Source organism: Indicator indicator, chromosome 20 (genome assembly GCF_027791375.1).
Source record: "Indicator indicator isolate 239-I01 chromosome 20, UM_Iind_1.1, whole genome shotgun sequence".
Classification (NCBI taxonomy): domain Eukaryota; kingdom Metazoa; phylum Chordata; class Aves; order Piciformes; family Indicatoridae; genus Indicator; species Indicator indicator.
This window is the reverse complement of record NC_072029.1, coordinates 6040341-6058494: the sequence shown is the minus strand read 5'-3', so window position 1 is coordinate 6058494 and position 18154 is coordinate 6040341. Positions and strand designations below refer to the sequence as shown.

Below are 18154 nucleotides of genomic sequence, written 5' to 3'. Positions count from 1 at the left end.
CTGCTTCGACCTCGCTGTCCCCGGAGCTGGATCGTTACCGCCTGTTCCCCGTTCCGGCCGGGGACAAAAATGCTGCTTGGAGCTGCAGGCAAATGAAGAGGGCGGAAAAATTCGGTCGGACGAAGACAGAAAAACGTCATTTTCCATCGGGCACAGCCGCCCCTGCCTCCCTTTGATCGGATCGCTTGTTGAACAAGCTCAGAAGACTTCGGCTCTATCCCTGGATCTGTACAAACGCAGCGTCGCGTAGTGAGAAAGTTCTTTCGGCGTACACCGAGCTGACATTTCTTTCCAAAGAGAGGGGGGGTTACCTACTTTTGTCAGGAAGGAAACCCGTTCGCTGTGTAGCTGCGAAGTAAAACGCTGTTAAAGTGAGGAGGTTGACACAGCAGCTTCCCTAGCAGAACGTGGAGATGCTATCTCTGGTCGTCCTGCCGGCTGTGCTCAGCGACACACACGCATGGCACTGCCATCTGCTCAGGACCAACAGCAGAACAAAAGTTTCAAATGGCAGCACAAACATCCTCGTCGGCTTCTGCGGCTGGGCAAGAGAGTTGCTGGAAACGTTTGTTCCTCTTCGGACGGGAGATGTCAAAGTGGGAGAAGTCGCAAGGTGCTGTAGGAGCTGAATAAACCTGGAAGGGACCCGGACTCCTGTTTCACTGCTTTCTATGCGTCGTGGACACTCAACAAAGACCAAGTTTAGCACCGTTTTGGTGCTAAAGGTTGTCATTATTGGCTACTCGCGGTGTCAATAGGCGCGGTTTGATGGGTGTGGTGAGGCACAAGCCTCTGCTGCAGGTCCTATGCTGCTCTTTGGATGAATTAGCTCAATCAACACAGTGTGATTAACTCGTACAGCTGAGGAAAGCGTGCCAGGACGGACACTTGTCCACACGGGGAGGTATCTTTACAGTAAAACGTATTTAGTTCTACTGAGGCTCTAAGAAGAAATCCAGAGCAGCACAGGAAGAACCTGGTGCTCGTCACCACCAAAAGTCTGTTTCTCTCTCCCCAGCCACTGAACCTCAACCTAGGCTAAGCTGGAGCAGACAGGAGGTAGAACCTGTGTCCGACTGGGATGTGAGAATACCATTTGCTTATTTTCAAGAATAGTTTGGAGTCAAATAAAGAACAGCAAATGTTTTCAATAATAAATAATGGCAACTTCTTCATTTTCCCCCCTTTCTTTTACTTTTTTTTTTCTCCTTTTCAATTTTCTTTTGTTATTTTAGTGTTCTTGTGTTCTGTTCACTCAAACCTTTTGTGCACCCAGGACTTCCAGTGGGAACAAGATGCTTGTCCTTTGATACCACACTAGCAACAGAGGTCATTTGCTATTTTTTTTTTTCAATTAATTATCCCTTTTATTTATTTCTTTGATCAGCTATAAATGAAAGTTATTTGTGTATATAAAACTGAAGTTTTTACTGTTGAAATTGAACTGTACATGTTTACTACAGGAAAAAAAATATCAACTCTTGTTTAACAAGACATTATACATCAATAAGTAATAACCTTGAGGAGGATTTGCAATCACCCGGTCTATAAAAACAAGCGGGACAAATAACAGCAATTTATATGCAAAAGTAATGATTTAATGACTATAAGCAAGACAAAGCAATAAGAATTGTGCTTCTTTTGCAGACTGGAGACAATGAAATGTTTTAACTACAATTTTCCCGTACAAACATGAAACAATATCCATATAGAATAAACACCCTCACAAATGTATAACTCATGGGTGATGAACACACACGAAGTTCGACCAAAGCAAAGCACAAACTGAACAGTGTTCTGGGCTGTTCGCAGTTCAGGATGGAAAAGTTCCTTCTACTGAAAAAAAAAATATAACACCCTCAGAAGCCTCTAATAAAATGCACCTATTTGCAGGCCATTAAAGAGGAGGCATTCTCCACAATTTATCGGAAATATCGAAGTACCTGTTAACTCTTAATGAAGTTAGTACTGTACCATATACATATATATTAAAACAAATTTAGATAATATGCCTTCAGCCAGCCACTTGCTGGCTCCTTAAAATTTATACCGAATGGTTTATGGCTTCTAGAATGATTCCATGTGCTTTTAAAAACACAGTCCCACCACACCAAACAACAAAAAAGGTAATCAAACAGGTCAAAGACTTCCACATCCCCTATTTTTTTTTTTGTCTGTTTTTTTTCTTCACTGCATCACTTCAACGTTTGGTAAAGTAAAAATATATCACTTGGAAAAAATTTAAAAAAAAAAGGAAAGAAAAATAAAGCCAGTAAAATCCTTTTAAGATTGCCAATTGCCTCCAGGTTATCAGAGACTTGGATGTGCTTTCCCAATACTGTAGCTCTCACGTGCAAAAGATTTCTTGCAGCATGTGAACAGAGCTCAACCAGGTGGCATCTGCAAGGGTCGAACCAGTTCAGGAATTTAACAACCATCTCATGAGTGCATGAAACACAATATTTTCTTTATAGTATTTATAAATATATCATACAATACTGTTTCCTGTTATGTCATATACCAATATGGCATTGTACAATAAGCATAATGCCATCTGATTCTTACAAAAGCGAATCATTTAAACGAGTCAGTAAATAAAACGGTAAATACCCGCTTTTAGGCATACAGATTGTAAAACTGAAGTTTACTTTTGATCGGTTCTGCGCAGCAACAGAGGAGTAAAAAGATGCAACATAAGAATCAAAATGGCTAGTACGCAAAAAAAAAAAAATTGTTATTCACAGTGACATGGCTACATATATGCATTATTCTATGCATATTCTTTCCATTTCGTTGGATTTCCAAGATGAAAAAGCACTTGCTTTCTACAGGTTCACAAAACAGCATAAGAACAATAACAATCGAAGAGAACGCAATGGAGGAGGAGGAGGAGTTAGTCTGGATTAACAAACTACTTCCCGGGATTTGAGTCGGCTTCTGGAGACACCCCCCTCCCAGTCCAGATGATGAGGATGGAAACAACACCGCATCACTCAGAACAGGTGAAGGTGTAACTTTCTGTTTGCTTCCCAGTTCTCTGAAAACAATTTACATTTCAATCTGGCGTTTCCATTAAAGTCCATCCTGAATGTCACCTAGTCCACCTTTTATAGCCAAGTTCAGTGTCACTACAAAAGAAAGCAATTTGGACGATAGTCACATGAATTAGCATCTATAAAGCTGTAATGGCATGGAGAGACCTATATAAAGGAGGGGTGGGGGCGGCAGCCTGGTTGGCACATCAACCAGAAGAAGTGGCTGAGGAGCCATTTATCGATGTTTTCCGTGCTCTGTTGGTAAAGGACGACTGATGGTTACTGCTGGGGCTGCTGCTGGTGCCGTTCATGGTGCTGGAGATGTGGGGGAACTGGGGATGAGGAGACTGGACCGGCGTGCTGGGGCTGGGCAAACAGGAGGAGGTGGAAGGGATGCCTCCTGCTGGGCTGCTCGCCTTGTCGCTCCCAGAGTCACTTTCCAGCTCCCCGCTGTTATTCAAGCCTTCCCTCTGGTGACTGATCTTCATCCTCTTGCAAGTAGGTCGAACTCGGTACTTCAGCGGGAGAGGCCCATTCTGCAAGGCAAAGGGGAGACCCTGGTAAGTGCCCTCCCAGGGCCATGACTCACACCCCTTCCCCTTGGGGAAAGCAAGCTGGTCACTCACCCGCCTCCAGGTATAGATGTACGCAATATCCATTAAGGTGTAGTAGTCCTTCAGAGGCTCCTCTTCATACATCACATCGATCTGTTCAAGATATGAATCCTCGCATTAAGGTGCATCCAGGCATTCACCCCTAAAGGTCAAAGCAACCCTGCTGCCATATACATCAGAAAATTGATAAAACACGATACCAAACCAGCAGGGAACAGGGAATTTTCTTACCTATTTGATATATTTTGAACACATTAACAAACTACTTCTTGATACCTCAATATTCAGAGTGTTAAAAAAATTAGTGTGACCAAACTCTGCAGATATCTTAAAAATAATGTTCTTAATCCCCTTGATGTCTTGTACAAACCAGAAATACTTGTAGTTAGCACTTGCTGGAGATGGCTGTCATGAGGAGTGCTAACAGCATTACTAGGCTTAGAATAGCAAGACTGACTTAAAAAAATACCACCCCCCCTTTCCCCAAAGGTACCTGGAAAGTGTTTGGTATATCCATTTTACTCCTCAGGAACTTTCTTAGATGCATCACTGTCATTGCTGCTGGGCAGCGCAAGTATCTTTTGTCATTCACCTGATGGCACAGGAAAGAACATGAGTCTACTGACTTACAACCAAAGATGTACTCTAACTTGGTTGTCTTTTTTTTTTTTTTTTTTTTACACATTATAAACACTTTATTATAATACAACAGCTTCTGCTGCCTCATGAGGAACCATAGAAATAAGTGGTAAATTACACTTCCAGAAGAAGCAATTAAAAAAGGCAGCTGATTTTATACATAAAGCTATTTATTTCACAACAAATCTCTTTTTAATAAGATACATCTAGAACACAGTGATTTTAAAAATAAATTAATAAATAACATATCACGGAATATGACCCAGAAAAATCAAATTCCAGTTTAAAAGTCATACTGGGCTTGTTTTAAATAGTTGTTTACATCTACAGCTATATGAAGACACTTGACCTCTTCCACACCTCGCACCATAACAGGTTCTAGATACATATAGCCATGTGGATTTTTTTTCAGCTGCAAATTTGCCCCAAAGATGTTTGTGTGTGTTTTGTCTCTCCTAAAGCAAGGAAAACTTATTTACCTCTTCCTTTGATTTTTCTTTCTCCTTATTTCCTTTCCGTTCGAGTCTGTGAGATGAAATGGAATGATTACAACAAATAACAAAGATAGCAGCTATCAGTCAGGTAAACATAAAATATTGCCATTCTGGAACTTGCCTGTTCTGGTCAAAGAACTCAATGGATAAGCTTATTATCTCGTCGTCTGTTATAATTCTTTTGTCTTCATCAGCCACTTCTCCCCTGTCTTCATTAGAGCCATTGGCAGCTGCGCAGAAATTTCCACAATAATTTACATTTTGAAATTCAAATCAGGAAGGATGACAATTCTCAGCAACAAGAAAAAAAAAAAAAAAAACACAAACCAAACCCAAGATAAATCTCCATAGTAAGACTATGAATTAAAGCTACCTGACTGTTAAAACAATAAACTTTGATTACGCTGACTTTAGTTCTTAAAATTCTGTCACGGTACTACAGGATTTGTAAGTTTAAAAGGAAACAGTGAAGCATCCAGGTCAGTGATACATTCATGAAAGTTGTGAATGAGAAGATTTTACCATCAGCCGACGGATGATCAGCATAAAAATCCCTTCTTCTTTTCATTTCATCTAGATGAAAAAGCACATATATTTCTTTTAGTATATATGCTGTAGCTACTGGCATTGACACAGGAGAGCAGCTCTGGGTCTGGTTTTCTGCTCCAGAAAAAAACCCAACCAACCAACAATTTCACTACTTACTTTTGAAAAGGCCTGGTACTAGCTTATACACAATATCCTGGAGGGTTTTATCTGACCTGAAAAAGGAACAATCCCAAAAGGTAAAATTAGGCATATGAAGAGAGGTTTTAATCCAAGCAGCAGCTCTTCATTTCTAATCTTTTACAACAGTGAGACATCTTCTACCAAGTGGGAGGCTAGTCATAAAAAGTTCACTGACAAGACTTTGCAGTCAAACTAACATTGCTCTAAGCACCCCTATAAACCAAAACTCATCTCTGTCACCACAGACGAAAAATAATTCTTGTGGACTGAAGGAAGGCCTGAAAGACAGATACATGTCCTCCCTAGAAAGCAGAGAAAAAAAGAGTAACTGAAAAGAAAAATGTTTCTGAAAGGAGAAGCATGCTTTAAAGCCTTTTGCCTCCTAGCTTGGAAAGTTTCAGCAGCAGTTTTCCTAACTAGCAGCAAAGGCTGGAGTGAAGCATATCTGGGGGATACAGAAAGTGGGGGTGGAAGCTATCTGGGTGGTGCCCATGAGAGTGGGGGAGAGGGAAGAGGCACCGCATCAATGGTTGGCCATGTGGAAAAAAAAATGACTAACAATAATTTTCTGTTTCTCATCCAGAGAAATCATTTCAACCATTGACAAAACTCCAAAGAGAGAGCACACAGAGGAGTTAGCTTGTAAATTGACAAGTCCTTTCACATTTAAATCGCTGACCAGGAGATAACATCAACACGACTGCTGCTGGTCTCCCCACCAGAAGGAAAATAGGAGGTGTGGGCTGCTCGTTGCATCTTCCTCCTACCTTATATTCAAAAGTGGTCGAGTTTTGTGAACTTGGACATCACAGATGGGACAATACTTGCTGGTCTCCAAGTAACGCACGATACAGGTCTTACAGACTGCAAGTCAAACACGAAAGCCTTTTAGTGCTGCTTGGAGGTGAAGCTCAGATATGCAGAGCTATAGGTGCGATTTTCTAAACTATGCAAGCGAGAGCAAATCGTCCATTGTCAGCAGCGCGCTGCTTAAGCTAAACAAATACCCAAATAAGCTGCAATTACCATGAAAAGGAGACGCTTAGAGCACATATATTATTACTTTAACAAAGACCATAGGGCCGTCATCAGAAAAAACTGCACCGTGGCCAGGCCACCTATTTCCCAGCCCGTCGGGGAGGCGGAGGGGCAGCGGTCTTGGGCACCTCGGGGGATTTGGGTTGAGGGTTGGGGTTTTTTTTTTTAATTCCCGGCATGCCAAGAAAGGTGGGAAGCGTCGGGAGAAGAGCGCGGAGCGGCCGGTTGTACTTACAGGAGTGGAGGCACTCAATGATGGTTGTAGCATCAATGAAGTAGCCGCCGCAGAGCACGCACATGAGATGGGGATTTAGCTCGGTTATTTTGATTCTGGTGGTGCGATGCATTTTGGCGTGGCGAAAGGCAGCTCTGCAAGATACACACAGAGAGCACCGGTCAGCGGGGACGAGCGCGGCGGTCCCAGGTGCCGGCATCCGGCGCGTCCGGTCCCCCCCGAGCAGTCGCATCCCCGGCGCACGGGAAGAGAAAGCACGGAAGGCGGTAGAGACGGCGGCGGGCGGAGGCCGGTCCCGGGGCCGGCGGGATGTCCCCGCACCACGTCGGGCCGGCCTGGGCGCAGCCCCGCGGAGCCGCGATCGTTCGGCGGCACCCACCGCGCCGCTTCCCAGCGGGTACTGGCTCTTCCCGCGGCCCGGCGCGGCACCGGCAGGCTCTAGCTCGTTCGGGCGGCGATGCGGCGACAACCTCCGGGGAGGGGACGAGGGGGCCGGCCGGGCACTGGGGCTGCCGGCGAGCAGCACAAAGGGGAACCAGCGCCTCCCGGTGCGGCTGCCCTGGCATTTCCGGAGAGCGGGGAGGGGCGGCGGGGGGGGAGGGACCGGCAGGGGGGGGACACACGCACCTCGGAGCGGGGCCGGACACCGGGGCGGCGAGGCCGGCCCGCCAAGGGTGTCCGGGCGGCTGCCGCGGCCGCTCGGTGCCGATCCGGATCTGCTCCGCTCTCCGAGGGGGTTGCTATAGCAACTTACACTTACACTTGGCATCCTGCCACCGCTGGGAACACACGAGAGCCAGGCGGGGGGGCGGCCGGGGGGCGGGCCGGGCCGAGCCGAGCCGGGCCAGGGGGTGGGACGCGGGGCCCGGGGGCTGGCGGAGGGGGTGGAGGAGGCGAGGAGCCCGCGGGGGTCTGGGAGCCGGGTTGCGAGGAGAGGGGGAGGGCGAGGGGAGAGGGGAGAAGGGGGCTGGGGTAGCCCGGGCGCGGTCGGGGTGCCGCAGCCCCGAGGGTGCCTGGGGAGAGGAGCGGGGCCGGCCCGAGCTGTCGGGGGCCGGCCCCAGGCGTGGGTCTGAGACGCGCTTTGGGGTCTCAAGCCCGGCGGAGGCGAGGAGCAGAGGCTCCTCCCGAGCCTCGGCCATTTCGGATCCTCTCAGGGGCCTCTCTCCACGTCGACTCGGTGCGAGGAGCTGGTCTGAGATCGCTCCTCTCCCCCTACGCTCCCTCCCTCCGCCGAGCCGAGCCGCACTGCCGGGACCGAGCCCCCCGCACTGCCGCGGGATGTCGAGCCCCGCTCTGCGCCGCCGGCATCCCCTGTCCCCCTTCTCCCCTTCCCTCCTTTCTCTCCTTCCTTCCTTTCTTCCTTCCCCCTCCTCCCCCCCTTCTAGCTCTCTTTCTTTCCTTTCCCCCTCTTTTGCCTCCCCTTTGAAAAGCCTCCCGCGGATGAAGCGAGCGCAGTGCAAAGTTTTGCAAAAGGTGGAAAGAGATTTGCAGCATCAGAGTAAGGTGTTTGGGCAGGAGAAAACGAGTCTCCGGGTCCTTAAACAGACCCCCTTTTCATCCATAAAGTACACCGAGGAGGGGGGAGGGGGGGGGAGGAAAAAAGCCCAAACCAACTTTAAACGGTACATTAGTGACAACATGCGAAGAACCATGTGACCAGATCATTCCTGAAGCTAAATCAACACCTTGTCAACACAATGCAGCGGCAAGAGTGAAAAACAAATGTCATTTTCACAGTCTGAAATCCATAAACCCCCATCGGATGCACTTGCACCAGCGTTAAGATGCACACATGCCATTTGAAATGAGAGGGAAAGACGTAAAAGGGAAAGTATACCGAGGGAAAAAACTCTGCCAGCCACGCCGATCGCAGAGTAAATTATTTTCTGTCAGCCAGACCCTGAAAAATGCAAGGTAACAAGGTTGCTCCGGTGCAAGCCATTCATTTTCCCCTGTCAGTGCCCCCAGCACACCAGCTTTCATCCTTGGTCCCCACTCTTCCCAAGGCAGAGCTTGCGAGCCGAAGATTCAAGATGCTGGGTCTTCCCAGCCACTCGCAAACTTTCGCTGTTAGGCAGCAGGAAAAAAAAAAAAAAAAAAGGAGAGAGAGAGAGAACACATTAAGCTTTCTAGAAGCTTTGAATTTCGGCCAAATCGCCCAAGACAGGGGTACAATATTCCTCCAGAAGCGCGCACAGAGCCAACGAGCAACCCCAGCCAGCAGACTTCTCTTGCTGCTGCAGGAGAAGCCTCGGGTGAGCAGCAGATAAAACTCCCCACCACCAAACCACAGCCGGTCAGCACACAGAAAAGCGAATTGCAAGAAGCACCAAGCCAAACCAGGTCCCCAAAGCTGTTCCTAGCCCCGTGCGGGAGAGCAAGACCTCCGCTGCATTGTAGCTGGGGTTTAAATGTCGCTTCCAGGGTCCCTGACCCTCCACTTTTTAATTCTAAACTGATGCCGAGGGTCTGCTTTTCCCAGAAAAGGCAGAGCCCGAGCTTCTGAGCTCCTCTGGAGAGCCCTGAAGCCGTGGACTCTGAGGTGCCTTTGGGTCCTTAGTCATGGACAGGCTGCTTTCTCGGGTCTGTGTTTTATTTGTTCAACTCACCACCTTATAATCTACAAAAATCTTTGATATCAAAGATAAAATGTTTTTAAACCAGCAGTGGCCGAGGTCACGCAAGTCGGGCTGACCGAGAATTCCTTCCCAAGCCCTCCCAGACTGGGACAAACCCTTTCAGACATAAACACGTTTATTCTACGCAGGAGTAGCCCCTTCCTAAAATGAAGGAAGGGGGGATTAAATTCAACCGTGAAACCTGTTTTGTCGAAGCAACCCCTAAACGCGGATTATTTATTGCCTAAAGTTAGCACATTTTCAACGTGCTTTGAGCCGGCTTTGGAATCAGTGATTTTTCTCCAGCGAGCTGAACCAGGCACTTAACTTTTCTCCCCCAAAAGCCACACGCACAGGCGCACGCACACCAGTGTCTGTGCCTGCAGGTATGTGACACCAACGCAGAAGGCTCTACTACAGCAGTCTGATCTTAATATTTTGGTACGAGAGAAAAACCCTTTCAGATTGAATTCGCCCGCCCCCCCCCCCCCCAAGCTTGTGCTGATAGCAGAGCGAATACCAACACTTCACATGGCTAGCACAAAAGAGCCCCTCAGCCTGAACAATATATATATTTACACACTGACACACGGAACAACTAAACGTAAAATACACGGAGATAATACTTGCTCGGAGCAAACACTGCCAGCCAGCTGATATTTAGAGGCCTGAAATGGGTTGTGTCAAAATGAAGAAAAACAGAAGTGCATTCTCCTGCTAAGAATCAGCTACGTTATAAAAAATCCATAAAGGCAATAAGCCATCAAACCTTGCTCGACAGGTCTCTAACAGAAAATACATAGATAAAACCCAGAAGCATCGCTCGAGTAGGTTTGTGTACTTTGCACCCATCTCCTTGCTCTCGGAAAACTCTCTCTTTGGGAATAAAGCAGCCGTCATTCTACATCTTCACCCATTATCAGTCAGAGCCACTTTTACTAGCGAGACTGTTATTCCCCTTTCGCCTAAGAATGGCTACATATGTTTTAGAGGAGGGCACATGCAGCTCAGATAGCTCTGCCCCACCATGCTCCAACCGGGAAAGACTTGGATATTAGGAGTGCAAAAGGACCCAAATCGCTTAAATCTCCTCCCTAGAACTAGGCAAAGGACAAGATCTGCCTGCTGCAAAAATACACAAAAATGTTGATTTTGCACTATCTAGGCGGTCAGGTAGGTCAAGCCTCTGTATCTTTTGGCAAACTGTAGCACAAGGTCTGTCTCAGTTTCCAGGACGTACTGCACAGAGACACTAAAAGTAGCTTCACTGAATTGTATTTCCCGAATTTCCCTGGTCTTTGGGACAGTCCCATAAAATAAGTTGCTCTGACCACTACAGATTAGGCAAAAAAAAAATCCATTTAACACCAAGCTTGCAAATGGGCACCCACACCAAGGTTTTCCTCGAGTTTTCTGAAGAGTGGAAGAGTGAAACAAAGTTTCTAGAGGCTGAAAAGTGACTTGGTCACTTCTACAGAAAAGTGATTTTTCTGTTGATTTTTCTCTAATTTTCAAATATTTACAATAACAACCCGCGCTACATATTGTCAAGGCCATACAGTCACAAAAAAACCACACCACCAGCAACTTTCCAGGGCTGCCCATAAGCAACACAAGGAGCCCACTCGTGACATCTTTAAGACATGACAAAAGATTTCATGTAAATTCACCCTTCCCGGGCTCAGGAGTTAAAAAAAAAAAAAAAAAGAAACCAACAGAGAAAAGAAATGCAAAAACCCCAACCCCTGCGTCCCACAGACACATCACCTTTGCTCCAAAGGCTCCAGCAAACCGCACGCCCCAGCTCCCCAAGATCGCAGCCAAACTGCCATCCTTAACCCCCCCCCCCGAAAAGTTATTTCTCGGTGTTGCCAACTCCTTTCTTCTCCCAGCAGACACAAACCCCCAAACTTCAGCATTTAGAGCAGAAATGTAAGAGGAGACATTGGAAACAACTGGGAACCGCCATCTTACAACCCATCCAATTTCACACAAGTACTTGTCCAACTTAAGTTAATAACATTTTCTGCAGGGTGCCCCGACGCCTAACAACCCCTCCAGGAGGATCGCTACCCCCCGCTGGCTCTATCCCTATAAAATGGGTAGGTTATCTGACATTTTAACCTGCCCCAGAGACATTTCTTTCGGGGAGAACTGAAATCACTTGACCCAGGCAGCTCCAGAATTCACGAACGCCCCTGTTTAATCAAAATCTGCCTTTAAACAAAGAGCGCTCAGGCCGGGCTGGCAGCAGGGTCTGGAAATATAAATATTCTCCTCGGGGGCCATGTGCACAGAAAGGTTTTAGGGGGCGTCTGGAGAAAGAAAGGAACTAAAATTTGCAAATGTGGGCGCGTAACGCGAGCGAGTGCACAGGCTGCTGCTGCGTGTCTATATGTGTGCGTGTGGCTGGAGCAGCCTGTCAGCGCTTTTCCCATACGGAGAGCTCGGGGGACACCTAGGCTCCCCTTTGCAGCCCCCAAATCGGCCGAAAACCGCCGCCGAGCCCCCTGAGCCCCCCGCCCTTGGTAAGGCGACACCTCCCTTCATACGTACCCGGAAAACGGAGCCGGTGGGTGACGATCGGAGCGGCCAAAAAAGACAATGAAAGTTAAAAGTCGTTCAGCAGAAAATGAATGTGAGCCAAGCGGCCATCTTGAAATGAACTGCAGACGCTGTCAATTGCAATAAGCTTATTGCCGCCGCCGCCGCCGCCGCTGCGCTCCGCTCATTTTAGTTACAAAACACCCGGGGTTGCTCCTCTCGGCCACCGGGCCGTCCTCGCTCCCTCGCTCTCCCTCCGAGTTCGCCGCCCCGGTGGCTCAGGCGCTGGGAGCGCAAAGTCTCCCCGGTCCGGATGGGTCCTCTCTCCACCAGCCCATTGTCTCTCCCTCTTGCCCCCCTGCTCCGCCTCGCGGCCTCGCTCGCGTTCCTTTTTTTTTTTATTATGATTATGATTATTATGCTGCTGCTGCTGCTAGAGTATTATTGTTGTTGTTATTTCATAGTTGGTGGCGGGGACCCGGGGAAGGGAAGGAGGGCGGGCTGGCTGGCGGGCGGGAGGAGGGAGGGAGGGAGGGAGGGAGGGAGGAGGGCGGAGGAGGGAAGAATGCAACGCTGAAGGCACACAGAGTGGAAACTGACACCGTCCCCAAAATGGCTCGGAGTTCGCCCGCCCCGCCAGCGTCACGTGGGGCGCCTCATTCCTTAAGGGCGGCCTGGGAATTAGCGGCGCTGCCGCCGGGGCCCGGCAGCCTCCCCGTGACCCAATCCCGCAACCCGGCCGCCTCCGCCTCCCCCCCGCCCCCGCCTCTCTGCATCCCCCCCCTCCCTCCCGCCTCCCTTCCACCGCCCCCTCCCCTCCCTCCCCCCCTGCCTCCTCCCTCCCCTCCCCCTGGCCCTGCACGCGCCCGCCCGCGCGCCGCCGATGCCTCCTTTTCCCCGCCGCCCGCCCCCGACCCCCGGCCCCGCTCCTGCTCCGCGGCTCCCGCCCACCCCCCGCCCGCAGCAGCCCGATGCTTCCTTCCCCCCGCGCTGCCTCCGCCCGTTCTACGCCGTCCGCTCCTCACAACCCCCCGCCCCTTCACCTCTTCGAAGTCGGCCCCCCTCCCCTCCCCGAAGCCGCCGAGGTGCGTCCCTGGCGCTGCCCTCTCCATCCTCCCCTCGCCGCAGCCCCCGCTGGCACCGGCCCCACACACCGCCCGCTCCCTCTTACCCCCCGCCTTCGCCTCCGCGCACTTGTTGCGCGGACACCGACACCCGCGGGCGCCCCGTCCCGTCGCAAATCCCGGCGGGGGGGGGTAAGGGGGGGGAACACACCCCGCCGCGGCCTCGCGCTCCCGGCGCCTCGTGCGCGCTGCCCTCCTGCTGCCCGCCCCGTCGGGGCTGCGCGGGGCCGCCGGTGTCGGGGCGATACGTCCCCTCGGCGGGCCGCGACGCCGCCTTCCCGCCCAGAGCGTCGGTGCGGCCCCAGCCTGCACTGGCGCCCCTCGAGCGGGTGTCGCGGGGATCCGCGGCGGTCCCCGCCCCGCGGAGGGAACGGGTAGCGCCGAGCGCTGCCGCCACCGGAGCGGGAAGGAGGGAAGCGGGGAGAGCCTCGCGGCCGCTCACCACCTCCAAGGACAAGCCGCCGCCCGCAGCCTGGGCGCGAAAGAGCGGGAAGGGAAGAGCCCGGCGCCGCGGCGGCGAGGGCCCGTCCGCTTCCGCGCTTCCTTCGCGGGGCCGCTCTCCTCTCGCTGGCAGGTGCGAGCCGGCTGCGGGGTTCGGCCGGCAACGAGCGGCTCCTCGGCGGCCACCGGAGCGGGGGGCAGCGCAGGATGAGCGCCAAGGGAAAGCAGCGGCCCCATCGCCGGGCACCGAGCGGCACAGCGATGGGGGAAACGCCGTCGATCCCGAGTTGCACCCGCCTCTGTTCGACCGCGGAGCCCCGGGTTTCCGTGAGATGTCCCGCCGCCCTCAAATTAAATTGGGAGTCCCTATGGCCTCAACCGGTTTCAGTCTTGGAAGAAACGTTAGATCGGCTGGAGAGAAATAACAGCGCGGGGGGCAATTAAGCAAACGGCAGGGGAGGAAAAGGATTTTTGCTTCATGGAGCTGAGCTCATAGCATCTTCCCTTTAGGTACCGCGAATTCAGTCAGAGAAATTTCAGAACAGGAGCAAATAAACTTTATTAGATTCCCAGGGAAAAAAATAATCAATGAGAGCTTTAAAAAAGCAGAAAATAGAATGGATGCTTTGAAAAGACGACAGTTAAATATTTGCCTAACAAAAGTTCAAAAAAGGCACGAGAAAGGAGTATCAAGTGCATAGATTGAAAAATAAACAAACCAAAACAAAAAACCAACCCCCAAAAAACAAACTAAAACCAAACCACCCCAAACAACACAAGTTTTCATCATGAGATGAAAGACATTTGTCATTTAGAAGACATTCTGAGGAAAGAGACTACTCCAGCTCGGCAGGCTGACACCCCTCCATCACATCTGAGTTGCTCTTTCTAGACTTTTTGCAGCATCTTTTAGTTTTCCAACTAAATCCTAAGAGGTGAAATATTGCCTTAGAATAAACGTGTTTTTTTACAAGGTCAGCTAGAGGAACAGAGTAATTTTTTTAAAGAAAGGCACTGGAAACCAGCATCTTATACCACAAAGAAATGTTGCAACTGATGGGCAATGCCAGTGAGTAATTAAATAGCTCCTTATTTTAACAACAGAGCAAGGAAAGTCAAGGAAAACAGGTTTTAACATCTATCATCTACTAAAAGAGATGACTACTTTTAGCACATAGGCTAAGATGGCTAAATGCTGACATCTGCTCTAGGCTTTGAAGTCCTATAAACATTTCTAAAACACTGGAAATATCTGGAGTGCAATTTGGTACTAGGACCATTCTCTAGCCGCAGCACATCAGATTTAACTAAGTTTTGAGCAAAGTGATCAAAATTACTCATTAAGAAGAGAAAGAGGGCTTTGGAGACACACATGAAAAGAGCAGAGGTGTAACCCCCAAGTTTTAGTATCTTGCTTTTCCCCTCTCCTGAACCCCTCTTCCCAATCCTCCAGTTTGGGCATTTCCAAGCATTACAATGCTTCTATTGTTCAGTTACACATTTAAAGCGCTAAACAAAGATCAAGGTTTATTTCAGTACATTTCTTACATGTCATTAACACTATTGAAGAGCCTTCCCTTCCCATTAAAATCATGACATTTAAATTACTGAACCAGCTTCTTTAATCTTTTCTCTAAAGCATGGGAAGTCAAGAGTTCCAGAAAATTATTTATTTCCCCCATATATATATTTAACAGTTATTAAAACAGACAAAATATTTATGCATGTAGGTAAAACACTCCCCATACAACTAAAATCAGTTACTCTGCAGCTTTACTTGAGAAGACAGGAAAACTACACTCAAATAATTTTAATGGAAGCTTCTCCCCTGCCCTCCAAGCCTTTGATTATTATTATTATTTTTTAATAATAGCATCTAGGATTTAATTTTGATTGGCAAGTTATTAAAAACATATACAGCTACAAGTGGAGCTGAGCAATAAAACAACAATGAAGGAAAGAAGTACCTGTAATTGTTCCATCGTGCAACTAAAACTAACATCTGGGTGTGATCCTGAATCACTGTTCTGAAGACAAAATGAAACAAAACAGTGACTGTTTTATTAAAAAAAAAAAAACAAAAAAACAACCAGTGTGAAATTGTGGGTTTGCCTCTGAGCATGCTGGGAGTACGGTACCTCTATGTTTAAGGTCACCAAGTAGGAAGGCTGGTAAGTTTTATGAAGTTGATTGTTCTAAATGAAAAACAAACAGCACAGAAAAAAAAAAAGTCAGATCTCAGTACTGAAATGGACTGAAAAAAAACAACCTGATGTGTTAAAATTACCTTGATTTGATACTCCAAGCGCCAGGACACATCAGTTATGTGGAGAGGAGCTCTGCCTATGCTGAAAGACACAACAGTTACAAGTTCCCTGTGCTAAAAGAAAATGCCATTTACTCAAGTATCCATCAGTACAGAACTTTTTCATGATCCCTGTAATGCTTCTTGAAAAGTTCAAAAAGTTTCTTAAAAGCAGAATTCCAAAAGAACAACTGAAGTTTGTTAAAAAGGCAAAATTTTTTTTTTTTTCAAATGGAACAATATTTCTTACTTTATCACCTAAAGTACGCAAAGGTGTTTTCCAGGACACTTTTAAAGTAGTTGCAATTAAAACTATACATCTGTGCTGACTGACCTACCTTCCCAAGAGGATTTCCAATGCATCCTTGTTTTTCTGGAGAAATTAAAAAAAAAAAAAAGAAGCTATATTCAATAAATTCCTATGAGAGAAAGAAAACATAAATAGGTTAAATTTTTTGTTTTAAAAACCTGATATTCGGTGCAAAATTGTTCTATTCTCTCTTTGTCCAGTTTACAGTCCTCGAGACACGTGCTACAGGGAAAAAAAGACTTTATTAGTTTTCTGTTAACATTAACTCAGCAGCACAGTTAAACAACTGCTAGAGCAATGGGGTAGCTTCCAAGTGCAAGTACCTTATAGCAGATATGTCAGCTTTATGCTTCCCTGCCTCCAGAATACACATTGCAGCTGCAGCATGGCAATGTTTTAATACTGTAGGGTCAATATCTTTCAGGTCTGGATCATCTAAAATAAATGAATTACTGATGACACACTTGATTTGCCAAATCCTAGTGGACAGTGCCATGAGCTGCTGCTCCCCTTTGAAGGGTATCTTTCCCTGAAAAGCTTCAAAATGAAACACGTTTGGTGTTTTAAAACGACAGGATGGTGCCAGCAGGTAAGGTGTGAGGAGGAGGAGGTGGGAGAGGGACTCAAGCTCTATCTGGTGCAAACTGTACCAGGCGGGGCGGTTCAGCGCTGCCCGCCTGCCGTCTCTACATCTCCTTCCCATTAAAAATATACCAAAAAAAAAAGGAGAAAGGGGATAAAAAAAAAAAAAAATAAAAAGAAAAAGCCCTCAATTTCCTCCCAGAGCCCCGACCGCGGTTCTCAGCAGCCTGTTGCCAAAGGCGAGGAGCTGAGCTGGCGCCACCGGCCAGGCAGGGGCGAGAGGCTGCCCACCCGCCCCTGACCCGCACCACGCGCAGCGGCGGCGGGGTTATTAACACCCCAAATTAACGGCACGGCCGCACACCACCACGCCGGGCTTTGCCGTTAAGAAGTGTCCACGCACGAATAAAAACCGGGGCCGCAGCGGAGCGGCCGGGGGTAACCCACCTTCCTGCCTCGCCACGCCGACAGGATCGCGCAGGGGAGCCGAACCCACCCTCCCCCTTCCCTTCTCTTTTCGGCGTGTTGACGCTTTAATGAAGCAAACGCGCATTAGCGATGACACCCCGCGCAGCGGCACCCTGGAGCCGTCCGCGGCCGACGCTCCGAGCGGGATCTTCCCCGTGGGCAGGGGTGTGGACACCTGCGCAGACCCGCGGACACACGCCGGTGGTGGTACACACAGGAGAACGGCGCAGGCTTGCGCGTTCCGCGGCCCTCGCCGCTTCTCCCTATACACATACACCACCACCCCCCCCCCCCTCGTCTTCCTTCTCTTCCCACGGCCTTACCCAGCCCGTCATGGGAGTGATCGAGGAGGCTGCGGAAGGCGGCACGGAGGAGAGCAGCGTAAGGCCGGCGGGTGAAGCGGCAGGGGTCGGCCAACAGCCGCCACCCACCCTGAACGTAAGGCGACAGCTCCATTGTGGGCGCCGTGACCTTCGACACGCGCCCACGTGACACGCGCGCGCAGCTGATCGCCGTGACGAGGCGGAGCCGGGCGGGGAAAAAGGCGGGAAGGGGGCGGGCGGAGGTGCCGGTCGCTGAGGGGTCCGCGGTTGCGGAGCCGTCAACGACCGGTGCCTTCTCCTGCCCCCGGTGGTGGAATGTACACACGCACGCACACACACACACACACGGGCCTTGGGGGTTGAAGCGAGGGTTTATCAGCGCTTCTGTCTCAGGAAATCTCGGTGCAAGCCTTTACAGTCTGCACATCCAAGCTATACATTTCTGCAAGACTTAAAGCTTGGGGAAGAGCTTCCCTAGAGAATATTCTACTTCTGAAATACCCGCTTAAATTATATACATATTCCCCCCTACCCCTCAAGTCTTGTGGTTATTGATCTGTATATCAAACTACTTCGATGATTATGGAATAGCCTCCCCAGGGAGGTTGTTGAATTCCCGTCACTGGAGGTGTTTCAATGACACACAGATGTGGTG

The 18154-nt window shown here is 49.1% G+C and overlaps 2 protein-coding genes across 2 annotated transcripts; both read right to left on the bottom strand.

Moving 5' to 3' along the window:
* Window positions 1-3241: 3241 nt before the first annotated feature.
* Window positions 3242-11973, bottom strand: BMI1 (BMI1 proto-oncogene, polycomb ring finger). Its single transcript, XM_054390008.1, has 10 exons — window positions 11959-11973; window positions 6785-6918; window positions 6279-6375; window positions 5488-5543; window positions 5305-5355; window positions 4904-5012; window positions 4768-4813; window positions 4143-4241; window positions 3662-3742; window positions 3242-3571 (listed from the first exon to the last, which is right to left on the bottom strand). Exons 2-10 carry the CDS (start codon window positions 6894-6896, stop codon window positions 3242-3244), a joined length of 981 nt encoding a protein of 326 aa, XP_054245983.1. The 5' UTR covers window positions 6897-6918; window positions 11959-11973.
* Window positions 11974-14253: 2280 nt separating this feature from the next.
* COMMD3 (COMM domain containing 3) lies at window positions 14254-17632 on the bottom strand. The gene is made up of 8 exons (XM_054390006.1): window positions 17500-17632; window positions 16450-16561; window positions 16285-16348; window positions 16155-16189; window positions 15799-15859; window positions 15650-15706; window positions 15479-15538; window positions 14254-14439 (listed from the first exon to the last, which is right to left on the bottom strand). The coding sequence occupies exons 1-8, from the start codon at window positions 17630-17632 to the stop codon at window positions 14380-14382; spliced, it is 582 nt and encodes a 193-aa protein (XP_054245981.1). The 3' UTR covers window positions 14254-14379.
* Between the last annotated feature and the right edge of the window lie 522 nt (window positions 17633-18154).